The 19452-nt window shown below is 32.4% G+C and overlaps 1 protein-coding gene across 1 annotated transcript in view; it reads right to left on the bottom strand.

Moving 5' to 3' along the window:
• LOC120618278 (maltase-glucoamylase, intestinal-like) overlaps window positions 1–19452 on the bottom strand; it is a 190603-nt gene that overhangs the window by 354 nt on the left and 170797 nt on the right. The window contains exons 15-24 of the mRNA XM_039882321.1: window positions 15233–15350; window positions 11408–11576; window positions 9769–9885; window positions 8831–8979; window positions 7994–8078; window positions 6627–6683; window positions 4921–5051; window positions 3322–3410; window positions 1673–1722; window positions 1325–1483 (exon numbers count right to left, since the gene is read on the bottom strand). Coding sequence (XP_039738255.1) covers window positions 1325–1483; window positions 1673–1722; window positions 3322–3410; window positions 4921–5051; window positions 6627–6683; window positions 7994–8078; window positions 8831–8979; window positions 9769–9885; window positions 11408–11576; window positions 15233–15350 — 1124 coding nt within the window. The remainder of the gene's footprint in view (window positions 1–1324; window positions 1484–1672; window positions 1723–3321; window positions 3411–4920; window positions 5052–6626; window positions 6684–7993; window positions 8079–8830; window positions 8980–9768; window positions 9886–11407; window positions 11577–15232; window positions 15351–19452) is intronic.

Genomic DNA, 19452 nt, shown 5'->3' with positions numbered 1-19452 from the left:
GCCTAATTTATTCAAAAGAAAGCTTTGTATCCTACAAAACCTTATTAAGTTCTTCCAGAATTTTTTTCTCTTATTCAAAAGCAGCTTACACACATACATGAAACCAAAATTCGTGAAAATAATTTTCCAACAGAGATGTTTTTGTTTTGTTTTCTTGACCTAATCGATCACTTTTCATTTATCAGGAACTGAGAAAAGAGAAAGAGAACAGAGGAAAAAGGAAGCACGGCTCAGGTTTCCTGTCACTTTGATAGTGTCAGATTATCCTAAGATACTGCTTCTTCCTATCTAAAATTTGGATGATAATATTGGCCATACAGATCTATGCTCAGGAGGATGGTGAGAATCAAATGAACTTATATAGCTAAAAGTCCTTGGTAAATTATAAAACTTCAAGTAAAGAATTACTATTATGATTAAGATGTCAAATAACTTACTCAACAAAATTTCCAACAAGATGTAAAATCCATTCAATTAGAGAGGGGTAAGTTTTGAATAGATTACTATTCAAATGAACTTGTTATCAATTATTTCTTAATTTTAAAAAAAGAAATGAAAGTTCAGTATCTTAAGCTCTGTGCCACTGCTCTATACACGTATTAAAGACCATTATACTGTATTGTGTGATAAGGTTTTAGAAATGCAGTGAGTGCTTCAGAGGCTCTGAAATCTATATATCCTTTCTCCTATTATAGGGCTTTGGTGTCTATTCTGCCTGCTATTAAATTCTTCAGGGGTGGGAATCATGTCTTTTATCTATAAGCATGTTTTTATAGCAAATACATACTTCCAAGCTCTTAATAGGAGCTCGATAATGTTTAATTTCCAAATGGAACAGAGTAGAAGGAAAGAGCTGTGAAATGTCAGGAGTTTCAAGGTCAAGACTCAGTTCTGTCAATTATTAAAGTACACGACCTTGATAAGTCACTTTACCTCTGGATGCTCAGTTTTCTCATCCGCTAAAGGAAAATAATTGAAATACAGCCCCTCTGCAGAACCTTCCACTTCCAATTTTCTATAAAGTTTATTCTCACTTATTTTAGTCATTCATCTTATCCTTCCTTTATATTACATTTTCCAAGGATATAGTTTGTGACATTTAATCCAACAAAGTTTCTAGCCCTGACATGGGCATACTTTTATCTAGAAATATAACTCTATGCTCATTTTTCTTCCTTGAGTTTCAGAAAGATTCAAGCCATTATTTCAGAAATGTGATCTGTGTTTTTTGCAAGGAAGCAACCTTCAGGGAAAACTCAATTATTAGTACTTGGGATTTAATATGGAAAATTTGCCTTTTAAGTCAACAGTGTTTAAACCTTACCCCATTGGAATGATACTGTATTCTACTGGTTGGGATGGTTTCTCCATTCACAAAAATAACATTTGGCCTTGAAGTGAAACCAAGGATCTGAACAGTGCCATATACAAGAGAAGCAATTCCACGGTAGCCATTTTTAACCACGGTGGCATTCAGAGCTCTCTGTTGTTAATAAGGAGAGAAAAGAATTTTAAACAAATGATAATAATACACAGAAGCGTACAGCAAGATGTGGTTTGGAGAACTGCCAATACTTTAAAATACTTCTTATTTTTAAAATCCCTTAGAATATATTTTTCTTCATAAACATGAACTATTATATCACAACCAATACTAAATGTTTAAACTTACATTACTGAATTGGTATTCAACATAGAAGTACTCGTCCTTTTCAATAGAATCTGCAAAATAAGTATTAACATTAGAATATAAAGGTCAGTTTTATCTTTTATTATTTTTTTAAATTTAAATTCTGATCAATTAAACTCCAAGTCCATAAAGTCTTGGCAAAGCCTTGTGTTTGGAATCCTCTAAATTACCTAGCAATTACTGGGCAAAATATAATTGAATCATCATTGGCCTCAAACTTACATTTTTCATGATGCTCTTTGAAAAATAAAAAACAGTTAACCTGATAAAGTACGCCTCGTCGTCTTACCATGCTTCCTACTTTTCCCCTCATTTTCCATCCTTACTTTATATGGAAAAATAGAGAGAAAGAAGTTTTGTTTGAGACAAGTTTTCAACACTTTAGTAAGGAGAGATATAACAACACTGTAGACAACCTTCTCTCACACTTCTCTCTGTTGTCCATATACACAAACTCACAATCACAGATGGAAATTTTGATTTCAATTCTCGTCCTCTAAAACAATCTTTTTCTAGTGTTAGAGATTTAATCAGTGCTTCCTGAGGTAATTCACTGAAAAAAAAAGAAGAAGAAGAAGAAAAAGAAAAAGTGCCCTCGAGAAAGCTGGTTACTATGAAAATACAGGCACTGGCAGCCTCTTTACTGTCTTTTAATTTCTACCACAGATGCAACTGGCCTTATTGTCTACATGTGAGATGAGGAGTGTATCTCCCTATTTATCTTCACATTCACTTTTTCTACCTTTTCATCTTCCTTATGAAAATGATTTTCCTTCTTCCCTATCTTTCTTGCTTATGAAAAAAGGGCAAGGAAAGAAAAGATGAACGTAAAGTCAACTAACATGGGGACAGAAGAAATGTTCTCAGTGGTGACCCTACACGCATTATGGTCACTGTGGAATAGTGCCCATTTCCTTGAAAACCCATTTCTGACTTTTAAAATGTGGCTGCTTTAAATATATTTGTCAGTCTATATAGAAAGTTCTTATCTTCCTCACATTTCCATTGTTCCAGGGAAAGCCTTTTCTACAGTTTGCTGATCTATAAGATTAGACTGAAGGAGAAAATGAGAATAAGAGATAAATGAATAAACAAAACCACTGATATTGTGCCTTAGCCACCTAAGTCTTGACCTGTTTTACTGGTTCAAGCTATACCTCTTCTACTATACATCACTTTTCAAGTGATGGTCCATGTCTCCGCACCATAGAATCTCAGCAGTTCTTCCTTCCTCTAGCCTAACATTTATGTCACCAGAGTTAAGTTCTTACAAATTTCCACTGAAAGTTTGATTTCTTAAGACTGGAATCTCCATTCCTTCCAAAGTGAGAATAAAGTAATGAGAAAATTTTTATTTTAGCATACTAATAAGATAAATGCTCCCTCCTCTCAGGTAACCATAGCGTAATTTGTTAGCTTCTCTGGAGATAATGCTCTCACCAGTGTTGCTTAACCCAGAGGACTGGCCAGATATGAGGAAAATTTCAGGTATGCTGGGGAAAGCAGAATCTTGCCATGGTGTCCATTATATCTTACTTCTTTTATTGGTATAGGTCTCCAATTTTTAATTTTGAGTAAAGTCATTTTGAAATCCAGAACATTTCAACTGTTGTACATGTTGGTCTACTTACCAACAGAGTCACCATCATCCCAGAAAAGGGAGCCAGATGCTTCTCCCCGTTCATCTAAGGCAATTATGAGGCTAAAAGGATTCATACGGCTGTAAAAAAAGAAAGCAAATATTGTGTTTTCACAGTTAGAAGGACCTAACTCCATACATCTCATGGAACTACCTAGAGAAAGGCTGAGTCCTTTCTTAAACATCTTCACCAAATTTCCACTTAGTTTATCCTTGAATACCTCCAGTGATAGGAAACTTTAAACATCCTTAAGCAACCTCTTTCTGCTCTGAAAAGTTCAATCTGGAGGTGGAGTGGAGGAAGAAGTGATTGCAATAGCACCACAGACCTCTTAAATGCGTTCCACTTGAAAAAAAGTAAAAGTTTTAATGATGAATAAAGTGATCACATTATTATTATGCCATGCTAACTGAGGGTGAACCCTTCAGTTTCTTTGGTTTGTCTACAACAAAGAGAAAGTTATAACAAAACTACCAAAGTCATTGGATCTGGGAACCATGGAGCTGATTTTAAAGTATGACCAATGGGATTACAGGGAAATGAAGCTTGAATAGTAATTTCGAGAGTGTGCTCTGCTGGGAGATATATTAACGTCTCAGAAGCAAGGGTGCCGGAATACTTGTGCCTTGTTTTCATGATTCCACAATGGGACAGAACTCAAGGATTCGATCGTAACCACTTGGCAACAGAAAATTGCATAATGAGAAGAGAACTGCACAGTGCAAGAGATAAAACCATCTTTTGGAGAAGCTGAGTTACAGTGATTCCTTGAAGAAAATATTTTGGTTTTATATAAAATATACTTATTTCATTAAATTTTTCTAATGAAATGGAAAGTTAGGCATGAAACCCTCTCTTCTTTCTTGGTAATGAACAATAATATACTAACTTAAACCAAATTAATCTATTTTTCAAGTTAGTGTTTAGAAATTATAGATCTATTATATAGCTTTTCAATATTTCGAAAATGTCTAGCCAAAACTTCTCTAATAATAATGCATATTTTCAGTTGATTTTACTTTCAATTAATGCTGATTAGGTGTTCTGATTTGCTATCATGAACCTCTGATATGAAATAGAAATATAAAATAATTATTACTGCTTTAAAAAATGCTTGTTTGCTAGACAAAATCTTTGATTGCATGTCTACGGAGAAGAAACGGCTAATTAAATATAACCTCAATGGATAAAAGCATGAAGACCTTGACCTAGCCTTCATATAAAACCTAGAAGAGAATGCAAGAACTAGAAATCACTGGCTGTCTTAAAAATAATGTGAAGATATTCCCAGTAGGATAGGTTGGAGTTGAATCAAATGCTCAAGCATATCGTCTACTAATCTCTCACTTCTTTTCCTTCTTTTTTCTCTCTCTCATAACACACATGACCACGCTGACACACAAACACATATACAATCACACGCATAGACCAATGATTAATTGCACTACAGATTGAGTCACTCTCCTGTCACTGACCTCCTACTCACAAAAAGGCCATTCTCAGACATTCCCCAGGCAGGAAGTTTGACCACAATGGGAAGGTCAGATCCCTAGCTCAGTGTGAAGTCTCCTAACAGGATTTGCCTGATACCTCAGCTCTGTTGTTCTGGCTGGAAGTTGGGTTGGCAGAATATATCCTCCACGAATGAAAAGAGGAATTATATCCAAAGGCGCAGGAACTTCAACAGACTTCTTCTGCCAAGAAGGTGATACTTGACCCCCCTAGCACAAAACAAGCCAGAATTAACCACTCCAATTACATAAATGGTAACAAGTAATACATTTCAGGAGATACAGGATGTTAAAATCCAAACTTCTGTTTAAATTCAACAAAGCACATGTGGAATTCACTAATAGGAAGGATGACTTAAATATCTATACCAGTGTTTAAAAAGAAAAACAAAAAACTTATATAAACTCCAAAATGTAAAACACTTGAACTTATTTTAGAAGTTCAACTTTATAATCACATTTATTTACTAAAAAGTTAAACAAGAATACAAGTTAACATGACGTTGGGCTCCAAAGTGTTAAACGTTGATGTAATAACACTTTTGGATGAGCATTTTTATTACACTCTTTTTAAAAGTTTAGTTTTAAGAAATGAAATTTAATGCAAATATTTAAGAAATTTATGAAGCATCTCTGCAGAATATAGTTTAAAAACCACTGGTTTAATTGTTTAAGATACTATAATGATCTGACCAGGAGATGGGGAATTCTTAATACCACTAGCCCCAGTCACAACTAACCAATATTTTGCAAATAGATTGCATGTCCTTTCTTCCAATTTTAGTCCTGTGCCCGTCATGAAAACTTATTCTCATAAAAATTTCTTGAAGACTAGATGAGATTAGCCAATGCTCATCAAAAAATTTTAAAGAACAGGAGAAGTGAACTCAGCTAAAATAACTGCTAAAATAATAGCAGAGATGCCACATTGCTTCCCCTCACATTCTGCCCTCTCTCCCATCATAGAGAAAACATAGTTCCCATAGTTCCCACTGCCTAGGAGGCTAGGTGTAGGTCATGTGGAAAAAGTAACTTAGATCAATGATATTGTATTTGGAGGAATTTGAACTATAAAACATGGAAAAGAGGATGCCATTTAATCATAGAAGCACAAAGGATATATATTAAAATGTAAGTCCATTAGAAGCTGAGGCCCTTTGGAAGCCGGTTGTTAATAAAACAAAAATGGTCCCATAGAATGCTGCGTCTTGGTAATGGCCAAACACTGGGTTGAGATTTCACAAACTTTTGTCGTTGAATCCTGAATTTCTCCAGGAAATCCAGTGCTGTTACATATGGTCAATTGCAGTTTGTTATTCTTGGATTTCCATGATTTCTTCTGTCAGTTCATGCGTATCCCCATAATAAACCCCAAACTTGAGCTGCCTTGAAAGGGTTTCTGTTCTGATTTTATATAAAATATACTTATTTCATTATCTGATTCATATGTTATAAAAACTATTACACTCTGACATAAAGAAACATCACTGTGGGGAGTCATTTGCTTTTAAGAATTGAAATGTTTGCATAGAATAAATGTCTACTTTGCTTCTAAAAAACTTTATTCCATCTCTCACCTTAAATGTTCGCCAATCTATGTATGGCTTAATTCTACTATTTTGAGAAGAGAAAACAACTGTAAACAAAGGGTTTCAGAAAGAACCAGGTCATCGGAATTATACAGTCCAAGGCTCTAGAATTCATATAAAAACAGTGAAAAAGATACCATATAAATCTGAGTTCATAGATTTGTTATTATTTCTATAAAATGTCCAAAATACATACTGTATAAAAGTCAAACCAGGATGCTTCGGGAAAATACACAGACACAGATCTTGCTCCCTTTGAAAAAAGAGAACATTAGAGATTTCAAATTATTTTGTTAAATTAAAATATTTCAGTAAAAATACATTTGGCTCTCTGAAAATTGAATCCTATCTTATTAAACATTTGAACCAAGTGCTAGTCAACTCATACATGATTATGCAATAGAACCAGAGAAGCTCCATAAAACATGGATGATCTATCAGAAAATATGTTTCATGCCTAGATTATGGAATTTTAATGTACACTATTGATAATGTTTTCTAAAAAGTCTAATTGAGTTTTCTATATTTCAAAATATTGTCTCAGAACAATGTAGATATATTCTATTACTAACCGTGAGATTACTTTGTGGCATTTTAGCTTAACAGCAATTGTGATATAGTTATTAAAAATATAAAATATGAAATACTTATCAATTTATTTTAAAACTTTTTTGAGTTCTAAGTACAGGTCACTTGTTCTTGTGTATGTTATATATATTATTACGAGTATGTCTTATATGTACATATATTAAGTAGGCCTATATTATACTCATATGTGTTTGTATGTGTGTGTGTGTTTAGAGAGTCGTGGCAAGGTCAAAAACAATCCAGAAATATAGAAATAGTTGTTTTGAAAAATCCCATAAAGGCCCAATTTCAGTTCTCATATAGCTGTGACAAGTTCATCATAGCTAGAGAAATTCAACACAATAAACGGGCAGCCTTGAAAGTATTTTTTCTATCACTTGGAATTCTAATATTTTGTTCTGAAAGTTTGCACAGATTTGCTGTCAAAGCATTCTCTTGACATCCATCCTGTCTATTTTACTGCATATGTGGCTTTCGCCCCCAATTCTTTCAGATTGCATTCATGTTATTCTCTTCTCTTGTGAATAAAGTATGGCTAAGACAACTATCTGTAGAAGGATAAATGGATTTCAATCAGGAATTTGGATTTTTTTTGGAAAAGACGAATGAAGCAATTGATGTTCTCAAAATAGGCCTCCTTGCTATTACATTGGCATAGGTGAATAAAGTACTTTATTCTTTTTAATGTGGCATGTATTTGAGGGTCAATATCTTATTTCTGCAAATTATTTGATAACAAATTCAGAATCTCTGAATAGTAGAAGCATATTTCAGTTTTGTTGAGATTTACTTAACATGAGGTATATTTTATGCAATGCAAAATAAATATATAAATATATTATTTTCAAATAAAATAATGAAAATGATGTAAGAAAAATAGAGAATATGGCAAGCCTGAAATGGCTGTATCAAATGGCACCAATGTAAACTGCTATGATTAACTATATTGTGCTGATATAAAATTCTAGTACTTGCCTCTTCAAGAACTGGAGTAATCATTAAAGCAGGCCCCCAAAGGAATGCTCTGTCAATATCCTGAGTCTGAGGATCTGAAGTAAATCTAGAGTTTTAGGGTAAAAAAAACCATTAATTTGATTAAATTATGTTTTTAAAAAATAAGTAACTAAAGTCTTATCACACCTCAACTTCAAGAAAAGCAAAAAGATAAAGAATAGAGAAAGGTGTAGGGTACAAGCAGTGTTTTAGGAATAAAATCTAATCATCAAGTGAAGCAATTGGAATCAGACCAAGAGATAAATGGCATTAAAGCTAAGCTCAAAATAGTGCCAAGTAATCAAATTGTCTAAGTTTTTGTTGTTTCTTTTTGCATCCTAAACAGCCTTTAAGGATTCAGCATCAATCCTACCTCCTTCAGTTCACAAAGCTGTCCTTGTTTATTTCACAGTGGACTTGCCTTTTGAATTTTTACAGCACTTTATAAAGCACTTTATAGCCTATGCCACGCAATCAGGACACAAATATATAATGTTCTATATTATCCTCAATTTCTTTTAAATCTGTTAGTTGCAGTCTTCCCAGTTCTCCGTGGGCAGGGACCCTATTTTATCCTTTTTCTATATTCCATACTATTTAGACAGCAAGACATATCCTTTGCTTTTGCTGAGTGACTGAAAATGGTTTCTTAATTAATTCTCAAATCCATAAATTATTTCTAATCATAGTCGGTGGGGAGGGGGTCTGGTTTACCTATTTCTTTATTCCCCTAATAATTTCTTTAGTAGGAGAACCCAGGTTTCAAGGATCTATGTGGTAGAAAATCTAAAACAAGAATAATTATTAAATGTGACTTACTCATGCATCAATCCTCGGACCACTGTATTTCCACTGACATGAGACTGGTAGAAGAGAGTGTATAAGTAAGGCAGCAATAAGTATCTAATCCTTAATGCAGAACGGGAAATTGTAGCGAACTCTTCTCCAAAAGCCCCAGGGTCTTGTTCCTATAAAAGAGAAACATTTCAACAGATTTATTACCTGAAGTAGGAATTTTTAAATGTTCTTTTTTTCTTTTTTCTTTTTTTTGGGGGGGCTGGGGAGTAGGTTAGAGAGAAGCAGAACTTAAAAATATTATTTCTACTTGAAAGCCTTTCGTAGTAGGTTATTGCAGAGTTGTTTCTCAATTAAATACATTCTAAAAAGTTATTAGTGTATTATATAGTTTGTATGCCCAGCTAACAGCAAAGTTTCAAATTATTTCTAGGTGAAAGATCATTACTATACCTTCTCTTCAAGAGAGAGGACAAGTTCATAGCCATTGACCAAGGGATGATTTTGCATTCATTGTATCACATCATACTATAGTATCTATCTGCCATCAAAACAAAAACTTGAAAGGTAGTAGATTAGGAGCTACTAAGGAAGGATAACCACACATATCACAGGTTTGTCTGTAGCTACTTTATGTTAAAACGGCAAAATTTGTTCACGGGTTATTTAAAATGATGTAATGTACCCCCTTTTTTAGAAATTATAAACAGTGCGTTTTCGAAAACAATTTTAGAAAAGCTATTTCCCTAAATTTATTTCTTAGTAGTCTCTCACAGTTCTTGATAAAATCAACCAATAAGATGTAATTTTTAAAAAATAATCACATATTTCAATAGCTATGTTGAAAAGTTTTATTTTTTAATTTATTTTTTTATGATTATATATAATTTTATAATCCTAGTTCCAAAATACAGGTTAATACTGAATATAGCAGTTATCATCTTACATTAACTTTGACTCACCTTATTTCCAATTGCATTATGGTTTCTGGAAAAGGGATAAAATGCCCCAAGTTGCATCCAACGCAGGCAAAGTTCATAAGTTGTCTCTTCATTAAACCCACATATATCAGCTCCAATCTGGGGAAAGATTTTCATGACTTCAAAATATATCATTTATTAATTTTGCCATAAAACCTGCACTGAAATATTTCAGGTTATGCTATTTTAATTTAATGACAAATATGTTTAAGAACACAGAGATATTGTTTTCAGGATGTGGAATATGAAAGTGAAAATGCTTTTGAGAACATTTGGAATAAAATAGTGACAAGTCCCTCTTGTCCAGCAGTGATTAAAAAAACAATAGGCTATATCGTGGTATTAGCAAGGAGTCTTTGGGTAACCCAATATGCCTACAGATGCTTTTTTTTTTTTTCCCCACGTATAGTACTGTAAATTTTCTGTCTCAATATGAGAGTTAAAGACAGAACATTTAGTTGATCCAAAACCTTAGTGGCTAACCACTTGGGCTAGAATATAAGGCCAGGATTATTGCACCTGACTATACTCTCCTTTTTATCAGATAAAGTTACAGATGATTTGCTTCCTGACATCCAATGAAGGCCTCAAATTGGTTTATTCCAGAGCCTCTCTTGTTCTCTCAGAACTGTAATCTTTAAACCCAAAACTCAATAAATGTCAAAGTTTGTAGGCTAAAAAGTCATAAAGAAGTAAAGCATGGAGTCATAAAACATGTTGCTCGTAATAAAAATGTTAGTCTCCCAAACCACGGAGGTTGTAATCTACACTCTACTAAAACTCTGAGATCTTCGGTGAAGAAAGACCAGGTCATGCTCCCTTCCATGGTGAGGCTACTTATAAGTTTTGCCTCTGTCAGTTTTTGGTCAAGACAAAACTTGAAGCTATACTTCATTTTCAATATTTATTTAGCAATTCCTCTTTGAAAGTACCTAATCCATGGTTTGAAGAACATGTAATTCCCACTAAATTTGAGAGTTTACAACAATTTTATTTGCAGTTTTCTAAAATAAAACAAATATTATTCTATATTTTCTCTTGTAAAAAGTCATTGGGATATGGGGAATCTGCTACAATAAAACTTTCAAATTTGTTGACATAGCAAATTCTTTAATAGCTAATTAAGCTTGTTATCACTAGGGCTTAGAAAAGGAAGTATTTTGCTGCGTGTTAGGAGTATTTTGCTGGTTTAATATCACTTCCACCCTACCCTTAATAGAAGATGGAGACACCTCTGAGTGAACTTTCTATCCCTCCTTCCAAGATGTTTGTCCCTTTTCCCACCATTATCTACAAAGCTTATAATAATAGGTTGTAGAAGAGTTGTGAATGGGGTAAGGATAGAGGTGAATGACAGAGGAAATGAACTTCTCCAGTTTTACCACGACCAAGTGTCTTAGTGATATAAAACAAACAAAAAATAATTAAGAAATATGTGGCTTCTTGAGATCTGCATTGGTAGAGGGCAATTCTACAGTACCTAAATGAAGTATATTATTTATAATGTTCTGAAAACAACTTGAGTGTATGTTATCTTCATAGAAGTAGGTTTGGCACAACTGAATAATATTGATTAACAGATAGGACTTAATTTAATTAATTGTTTAATTTTAAAACTTACATATGGAATTCCAAAGAGATTAAATTCTAGCATTCCAATGATTGACATATGCATATCTTTCCAACGTGAAAAGTTATCACCCAACCAATGGCCAGTGTATTTCCCGCTCCCAGCAAATGTTGAACAACTCAAAACAAATGCTCTGTTTCCTGTAGCATTCTGACAAGCACTGGAGAAAACATAAGAAAAGCTCTGTTCATAATTGTTCTAAAAAGATCTTTTTTCCTCCTAAAAAAACATTATCTTAAAGTATATGAACAATTCCCAATTTATTGTAATTTAATAAATGTTTTATCAAAAATGTAAATCTGCACCTAGGACTACCAGGTACTGTATGCTTAAAAAAAAAAGTATAAATCTCTGTGAACATAAAAATGGAGGGAATGAGGAGAATACAAAAATTACCATATGTAAACTATTTTACACATTTCATTAAACAAGCTGTTAAAAGCCAGTGATAAACATCCAAACCAAATTTTCTTACACTAAAATTTCTTGTGAGTTATACTACAGTGCCAGTATAGGGATTCTCAATCATGGCTGTATATTAGAAACATCTGAGAGCTTAAAAAAAAAGCAATGCCAATGCACCATCCTTCATCAGACTATCTAAGAATAGGACCTAGGACACAACATTTTTAAAAATTTTATTTTAATATGCAGCCATGGTGACTTTTATACTAATGTTGAAAATACCAGTAATTTTTATTTGATAATTGAACATATTTCCTTAACAAAACCTTAGATGTATATGAAAAAGTATATTTGTGTAGATTTTTAGTAGTATTATTATAAGCGTTTGCTTTGGTTGTCCTTTTGTTTGAATTTAACAAGTTTAACCATTTCTTTAACATTCTAAATCTGGTCTCCACTATATTTCAGCGTCACCCTAATTTTTATTGCCATTCATATTCTTCTAGTACTTCTTTTTTGTCTCTTATATCAAACCACTCTACAACTTCACTGAAACTCTGACAGCTGTTTCAATTCATATGTGTACAGTTTTACACACAATAAAATTGATTTATTTACAAAATTGATACACCTCTTTTCATACTCGAAAACTTTGCTAAAATCTAGTGAAATATAAAGCTCCTTGAAAAGAGGGACTTATTTTTGTTTTATTGATGTATTATACTCTCATGCTAAGAACAATGCCTGTCAGATACTAGGTGCTCAATAAATATTTCTGAAAGAGTGAAGGAAGAAAAGACAATTCTTTAATACTTTCTTAGATGTTGAAATAGATGAAAGTCACATCATCTTGGTACATAAACCTTTAAGAATGTTAATTTATGTTTAGGTATGTGAAGAAAAATATCATTTAGCCTTGGCTAAGAAGTATGGAGTTCCTAAAATTAATTACCAGGAAGAGAACATATAAATGTGAACAAGATGATTGTCACTGAGAATGGAGACTCATCTCATAGACAACTTCATACTTTTAATTGTTTTATAAGAGGGTATTTGGTTTTGAATAGTGGAGACCAGATTTAGAATGTTAAAGAAATGGTTAAACTTGTTAATTGCATTCTGTAGGGTCTGAAAAGATTAAAATATGAGTTACTTAGGCAAAATTGCATAGTTATTCTCCATTAGAGTTAACAGAATAAAAATCAAAGATTTTTTTCTCATATTAGTCACTTCTAGAATAAGGATTGTGCTAGGCCCTCCCAATATTTCTTTCCCTATATTGGGGTTAAAGTTAAAATTATAGTTTAGGGAGAAGTTAAAATTCATTTTGAGGCTATGTTTAACCATTTAAAAATCAAATCTATAAAAAAAAATTTAACTGAAATAAGCTTTGCAATCAAATAGATCTGGTTTAAACTCCATCTGGCTCTTCTATATAAAATACATGTAACTTTGAGTATGTTACTTTACTATAAAATAAAGCTAATAATGCTTAACTTCACAGGATTGTTGTAATGTTTAAATCACAACCAGCTAGCACATAACAATGGTAAAGACTCATTTCCTTCCTGTAATTTATAAACTGTGCCTAGCAGTTATAGCTCCAGATCTGCTTCACTCTAGTTAGACAACCTGAATCTCAGTTTTAGCCATTGTTAAACTAAAACTCCAAGACTAATCATTTTATTTCTCAAGGGTAAAATAATGAGGGGGAAAAGTTAAATTGTTTGATTAAACTGATTGATAGATGCTCTAATAATAAATTCAGTAAACACTCTTTATGCCTTCTCTAGATGAGGATTGATAATGCTTCCACTTAAAACTATTTTTATGCCTTCTGGGAAATAACTTTCATTGTTTGAGTTTCATTAACTTCCGAATTTTGAAGTCTCTTCATTTTATCCCTGAGATACGAAAAGTGTTCAGAAATGTAATTTTCAACACTCAAGAAGAATATATGTCTAAATTTACTTCTAGTTCTCTTTAACTCCTCCTCCTCCTTCATCTTCTTCTTGCCTAAATTCCTTGATGAGTTAAACACAATTAGCAGTTTGTTGGGTAACTTAGGTGTGAGTGGTACATTCTGAAATCTAAAAAACTGATTTCTTGCATTTTCAGTAGAAACTTGAAATGGTTTATTAAAATAAGATAAATACATCTCAAATAGTTGTAAGCCAGTTAAACTTCTAAGTGACATATGATTCCATTTTTTAAACTAGCCACATTTTAAAAAATGTATTCAGAATGTTGTCTATCAAGTTTACTATTTGTTTATTATTCTGTTTTCAGTCAAATCAAGACCTAAAAGATTTTCAGTAGTAGGTAAGAGAGAGCCTGGTTAAATGACCCTTCCTTCTATTCTTCTTCAGATTTGTAATTCTCTGTCATGTTCACCAAACATTAAATTCTCTGAGCTCTAGGAAAATGGCTATATTCCAAAGCATAAAAATGGAATATATTTGTATATGACCAAAATAATCAGCTCTATCTTGATCCTCATACCTTAAAAACCAGTATTTCTTAAAGTTCACTTTATAAATCAAACAAGCTAATTCTATGAGTCATATACATTTTGCCCATTTTTATGACAAATTGTTAAAGTACTCTAATGAACCAGAATTGGAATGAACACCTGTTTTAGACAGACAAGAATGCATTAAATGGAAACACAGTGTTCTATATCTGAAACCATAAACCTAATTCTACTAATGTGGGCTACCAGAGTCTCCCAATAGACACACACAAGAAAGAACAGAAATGGTGTAACACAGAGGAGTAGCATGAATCAGGTGGTCACTGAGAGGATGCTTTAAGACGTGAAATTGTTAATTACAGGAGAGAACAGGATTGTCTGTCAAGCTTTCAGTGTATTGTAGTTAGTGTATTAAATTTATGGCAGCACAAATCCTGACTTATGCCTCTGACAGTGAGAAGTCTACCCATTCATAATTAACCAGGCTTAAAATGGCTCTATTCAGAGGGGATAAAGTAAGATAGAGTCAGTATTCGTACACATACGCTCTACAAACTGTAAAGTTTATTAACAATCACTTTCTATGTTATAAAACTGTCCCCAAATTGTCTCTAACATTTACCTGAAATCAAGATTTTAGCTTTACTTGTCTTAGACAAGGTTTTATGCCTCTTATAAGGCCATTCCGCTCTACGTTTTGCTAAGGCAACAGGTTGTTTAAAATATTTGTAAAATCAATGAGAACATTTAATAAAAATAATAAATCAGCAAGACAAAGCCTTAGAAGAGGAAGATTATTTACTAGTCCTTGAAAAAAATTAAGAAACAATAACATGTAACATCTGGTTTAAACAATTTTTTTCCTATTTAAAAAAATGTTTTAATTAAAATTTGCGGATATTAAAACAAAATCATTTGAAGATTTACAAACCACTCACTAGAAAGTAAGTTTTGCTTGTGACCAGCCAAAAAGGGAATGTGTATCATAATGATATCCCAGGAAAGTCTTGGAATTGGGACATAATGTTCTCTCAGCCAAAAGTCCACCTGTGATATCTAAAAATGAAATAAGATACATATGCATTTTAAACATAATTTAAATAATTTATTTATTGTATTTTATTTGTTAATATTTTGATCACCTTCACTAGTATATGCATTTCTTGATGACACTGAATGTCTTTCAATTAGTGACAACAATGTTATAATAACATGACAAAAAATTTTAAATTGTATCTTGAATTTACAAGATATATTGGCTATTAGTATCAAGACTAAATTGAATTTGTCTCAGAATTACAAAGTTAGTTTAATATTAGAAAATCAATCATTTTCTAATTAACATTAGAAAATGTTAATTTATTATTAACATTTAAAAAGCATAAAATCATCTCAACAGATGTTTTTAAAAGTGTTTGACAAAATTCAATTTCATACATGACAAAATCCCTCAGTGAAATAGTAATAAAATAAAACTTCCTTTACCATGTTAAGATTATTTACAAAAATAGCTATAGCCAAATTCTTACATGATTGTAAAATATTAAAAACATTTCATTGAGATTGAGAATAAGAAGGGTGCCTATTACCAAATCTATTCAATCTTATATTGGAGTTCTTATCCAGTATAATAAAGCATGAAAAAATAAATCAAAGATGAAAGGATTAGAATGGAAGAACCAATGTTATGTGTAATTCATACATAATATGAATGTCTACAGGGAAAGAAAATCCTAAAGAATCAACAAATAAATTATGGGAATTAATACTACAGTACAGCACATTTTCTGTATTAAAAAAATGAACAAACAAAATTCAACCAACTACATTTCATAAATCAGCAACAAATAAAAGGTGAAATGATTAAAAAGTTTTTAAAATTATATAAAAAATATAGAGAATCTAGAAATAAGATTAACCAAATAAGTCTAAAATTTCAATAAGATATTATAAAATTTTATAAAAAGTATTCTGTATCATAAAGATGTCAATTCTTTCCAAATTGATTTGTGGATTTAACATCCAACAGCCAAAACACTCTTGAAGGCCGAGGTAGGAAGATCTACTTCCCACATTACTTTAAGGCTCATTATAAATCAGTAGAAATTAAGACAGTATCAAATTGGTGAAGTAAAAAAACCAATGGAACAGAAAAAAATCTAGAAGTAATGTATGGTACATACAGATATCTTTCATAAGAAAAAGTAAGTATTGCAGACCATTGAGGAAAAGAATAGCCTTTTCATTGGTTCTGGGAAAATTCTTTATCCATGCAGAAAAAAAAAAATGAAGTTAGACTGTTACCTCATACTGCTCAAAATCAACTCCAAGTAGATTAAAGACCAAAATGTGAAAGGGCAAAACTATAAAATATTTTAAAAACAGTATATCTTTATGATCTCAGGTTCAAAAATATTTGTTACAAAATGATAAAAGAATTAATAAATTTGACAACCATTTAGTTAGAAACTTGTTTTCAATAAAAGATACTAAAAAGGGAGTAAAAAGCCAGGAACTAGTAGAGGTATTTATAACATATACAACTGAAAATTCATATAGCTAATGGCTGAATAGAAAATGGGAAAAACCATTGAACAGATCCATAAAACCTGAAAAGCCCATGGAGAAGAAAAATGCTTAATCTCATTTATAATCAGAGGTATGCAAATTAAATACATAATGAACTGACATTCCACACTCATGAGATTAGCAAAAATTAAGACGACTAAACTGATTCTATTTTCTTGTGAAGCTCAGGCAAATTTAGTAAAACACCCTCTTGTATTTGCTTTCCTTCCTCCCCTGACTCATTTTGATTTTTTCCTAACCCTTTCTGCTTTGGAATTGCTTCCCTTCTCCTTCTCCTTGCCTCTCCCACTCTCAAAAGAAAGAAAGAAAAAAAAAACAACCAACAAACCAACCAACCAAACCCACCTTCACCAGATAAGTTTTACTTTTAGGCTCTGTTTGCTAGGGCATCTCAGCTAGGACATACTCTGTCACTTTCAAAAGTAATAATATAAGACTGAATTCCCTTTAATTTCTTGAATTCTGTGAACAAAATTTTGGTTTTTACATTTTTCCCCTTCTTCATTAATATCTGAAATTCTGGGTGTGGCTTCATTTTGTCATCATCATCTAGAAGTCTCCAATTATATTTGACTTTATGTTTACATGTTGGTCACCCCTTCATTAGACTGTAAACTTCTTAGGGACAGTTGTGTTTTAGGTTAGTATGCCTAGGCCCTAGGACAGAAAGACTGGATGGTGGGTGTCTAGCATCTTGCACTATGCATAACAGAGATCAAAAGATCCTTCACCAAGAGTATAAAGAATTCTCACACTGAGCACAACTAGGACATTATCTCTCATTTCTACAAAAAAAATAAAGAGAAAATAAGTTTAAAGTACTGAAAGTTCAGGTTAAATATAGGGGGGAAAAGCCAAACCAAATAATGAATTTCTTCCTGAATATTTTTAAGAACAGATAATTCTTTACCTTTATATAAGCAAACTTGAGCACAGCCATAGCTAACTAAGGGAAATACTGGGTACCACTAACATTCTACACCTGCTGTAAGAGTCTTGGCCTTTGCACATACACAGAAGGGAACAAGTCTCACCCACCGATGGCAAAAACTTGGGTTTTCTAGAAAGGAAGGGAATCATCTCTCCAAGCTAACTCAGTGTTGAAGCAAATAACATAGTCAAAGTTGAGTTTTTCCAGAGAGGGAACTAGAGATTAACTCTTGTTTCCTAAAAGCTATTCACAGGAAGTATTAACCCATCCTCTTCTGTTTTCGTTTTTTTTTTTTAAACAGCTTTATTGAGGTATAATTGATATACACAAAATGCACATATTTAATGTATACGGTTTGATGACTTTGGACATATGCATATGTCCAAGAAATCATCACCACAGTCAAATATACCCATCACCTCCAAAAATTTCCTCATGTCTTTTTTCTCTTTATTATTATTATTTTGGGAGGTAGTAAGAACACAACATGAGATTGATCTTTTTAAAAATTTTAACTATAGGCTCTGTTGTACAACAGATCTGTAGAATTTACTCATCTCGTATAACTGATAACAGGTGAGAGATAATCAAGACTAGTACCTAGCACTTTATAGATATCCCCCCCAAATATGTTTTTTGTCATATACCAACTGACCAAAAAAATCCATCTTTGACATTTATTTGGATTATATAGCTGAAGCAAAATTAGCAAAGAAAAATTTGCTGCATAAAGTCTAAAATTTTAAAAGTAGGAGAATACCTCAGAAAGGTTATTAAAAGATATACTCTCTAAGGATAGACTTTTCAAAGTGCTTGTAAAAAGTTTTTCTCTTTTTTTAAATGTAGCAACCTTTATCATTTTATTTAAGTTTAGAGAAAAGTTTGCCTTTGGATGAAAATTATTTTTCCCCATGCCTTGGACTGTATGAAATATAAACTGGGTAACAGTTATAAAAAAAAAAAAGTACATAAAGGATTTGCCTTTTTGTCCTGCTTTATAATATGCATTGAGTAACATGCAGTGAATTTAAGAGCTTTTTAAACTGACAGAGATTGTAGAAATGAACAAGACTGACACAGTTGTATGTACCTATCTGCCTGCTTGTACCGAATTCTGTCAAACAAAGTCCAATTAAAGATGAAAGCTCAGTTTCTAGCACCAGCTTCAAACCTAGACTTTTTTGCTATGTGACAGTACTGCTCAGCTTAGCTCTCTCAACGGAAATTTACTGATGTGTGTATTTTCACTATTAGCAGTGCAGTATGGTGGCAAAAGAGCCCAGAGCTGGAATCAGATAGACCTGGGCTCAAATCCTCGCACTCCCATTTTGTAACCCCATGACTTTGAGTAAGGCGCTTCACTATTCTGAGCCTTGGTTTCTTCATCTGGAAGATGGGAATAGTAATTTTTTAATAAGCTTTATAAAAACCCTTTTCCTTATTTCATTGTTCTAAAGTCACTACCAAATCTTAGAACACTGTGTGACACATGGAGGTATTTTTAAATTAATAGTAATTCTTTTTTCATTGTATGTTGTAAGAATTAAATGAGATAATTAGTATAAATAATAGGTCTTTTCTATTATTCTTAATATTTTAATTATATTAGCAAACATTCTTACTAATATTTATATTAAC

Source organism: Pteropus medius, unplaced genomic scaffold, assembly GCF_902729225.1.
Source record: "Pteropus medius unplaced genomic scaffold, Ma_sr-lr_union100, whole genome shotgun sequence".
Lineage (NCBI taxonomy): Eukaryota > Metazoa > Chordata > Mammalia > Chiroptera > Pteropodidae > Pteropus > Pteropus medius.
This window is presented reverse-complemented; position numbering and strand designations above follow the sequence as displayed.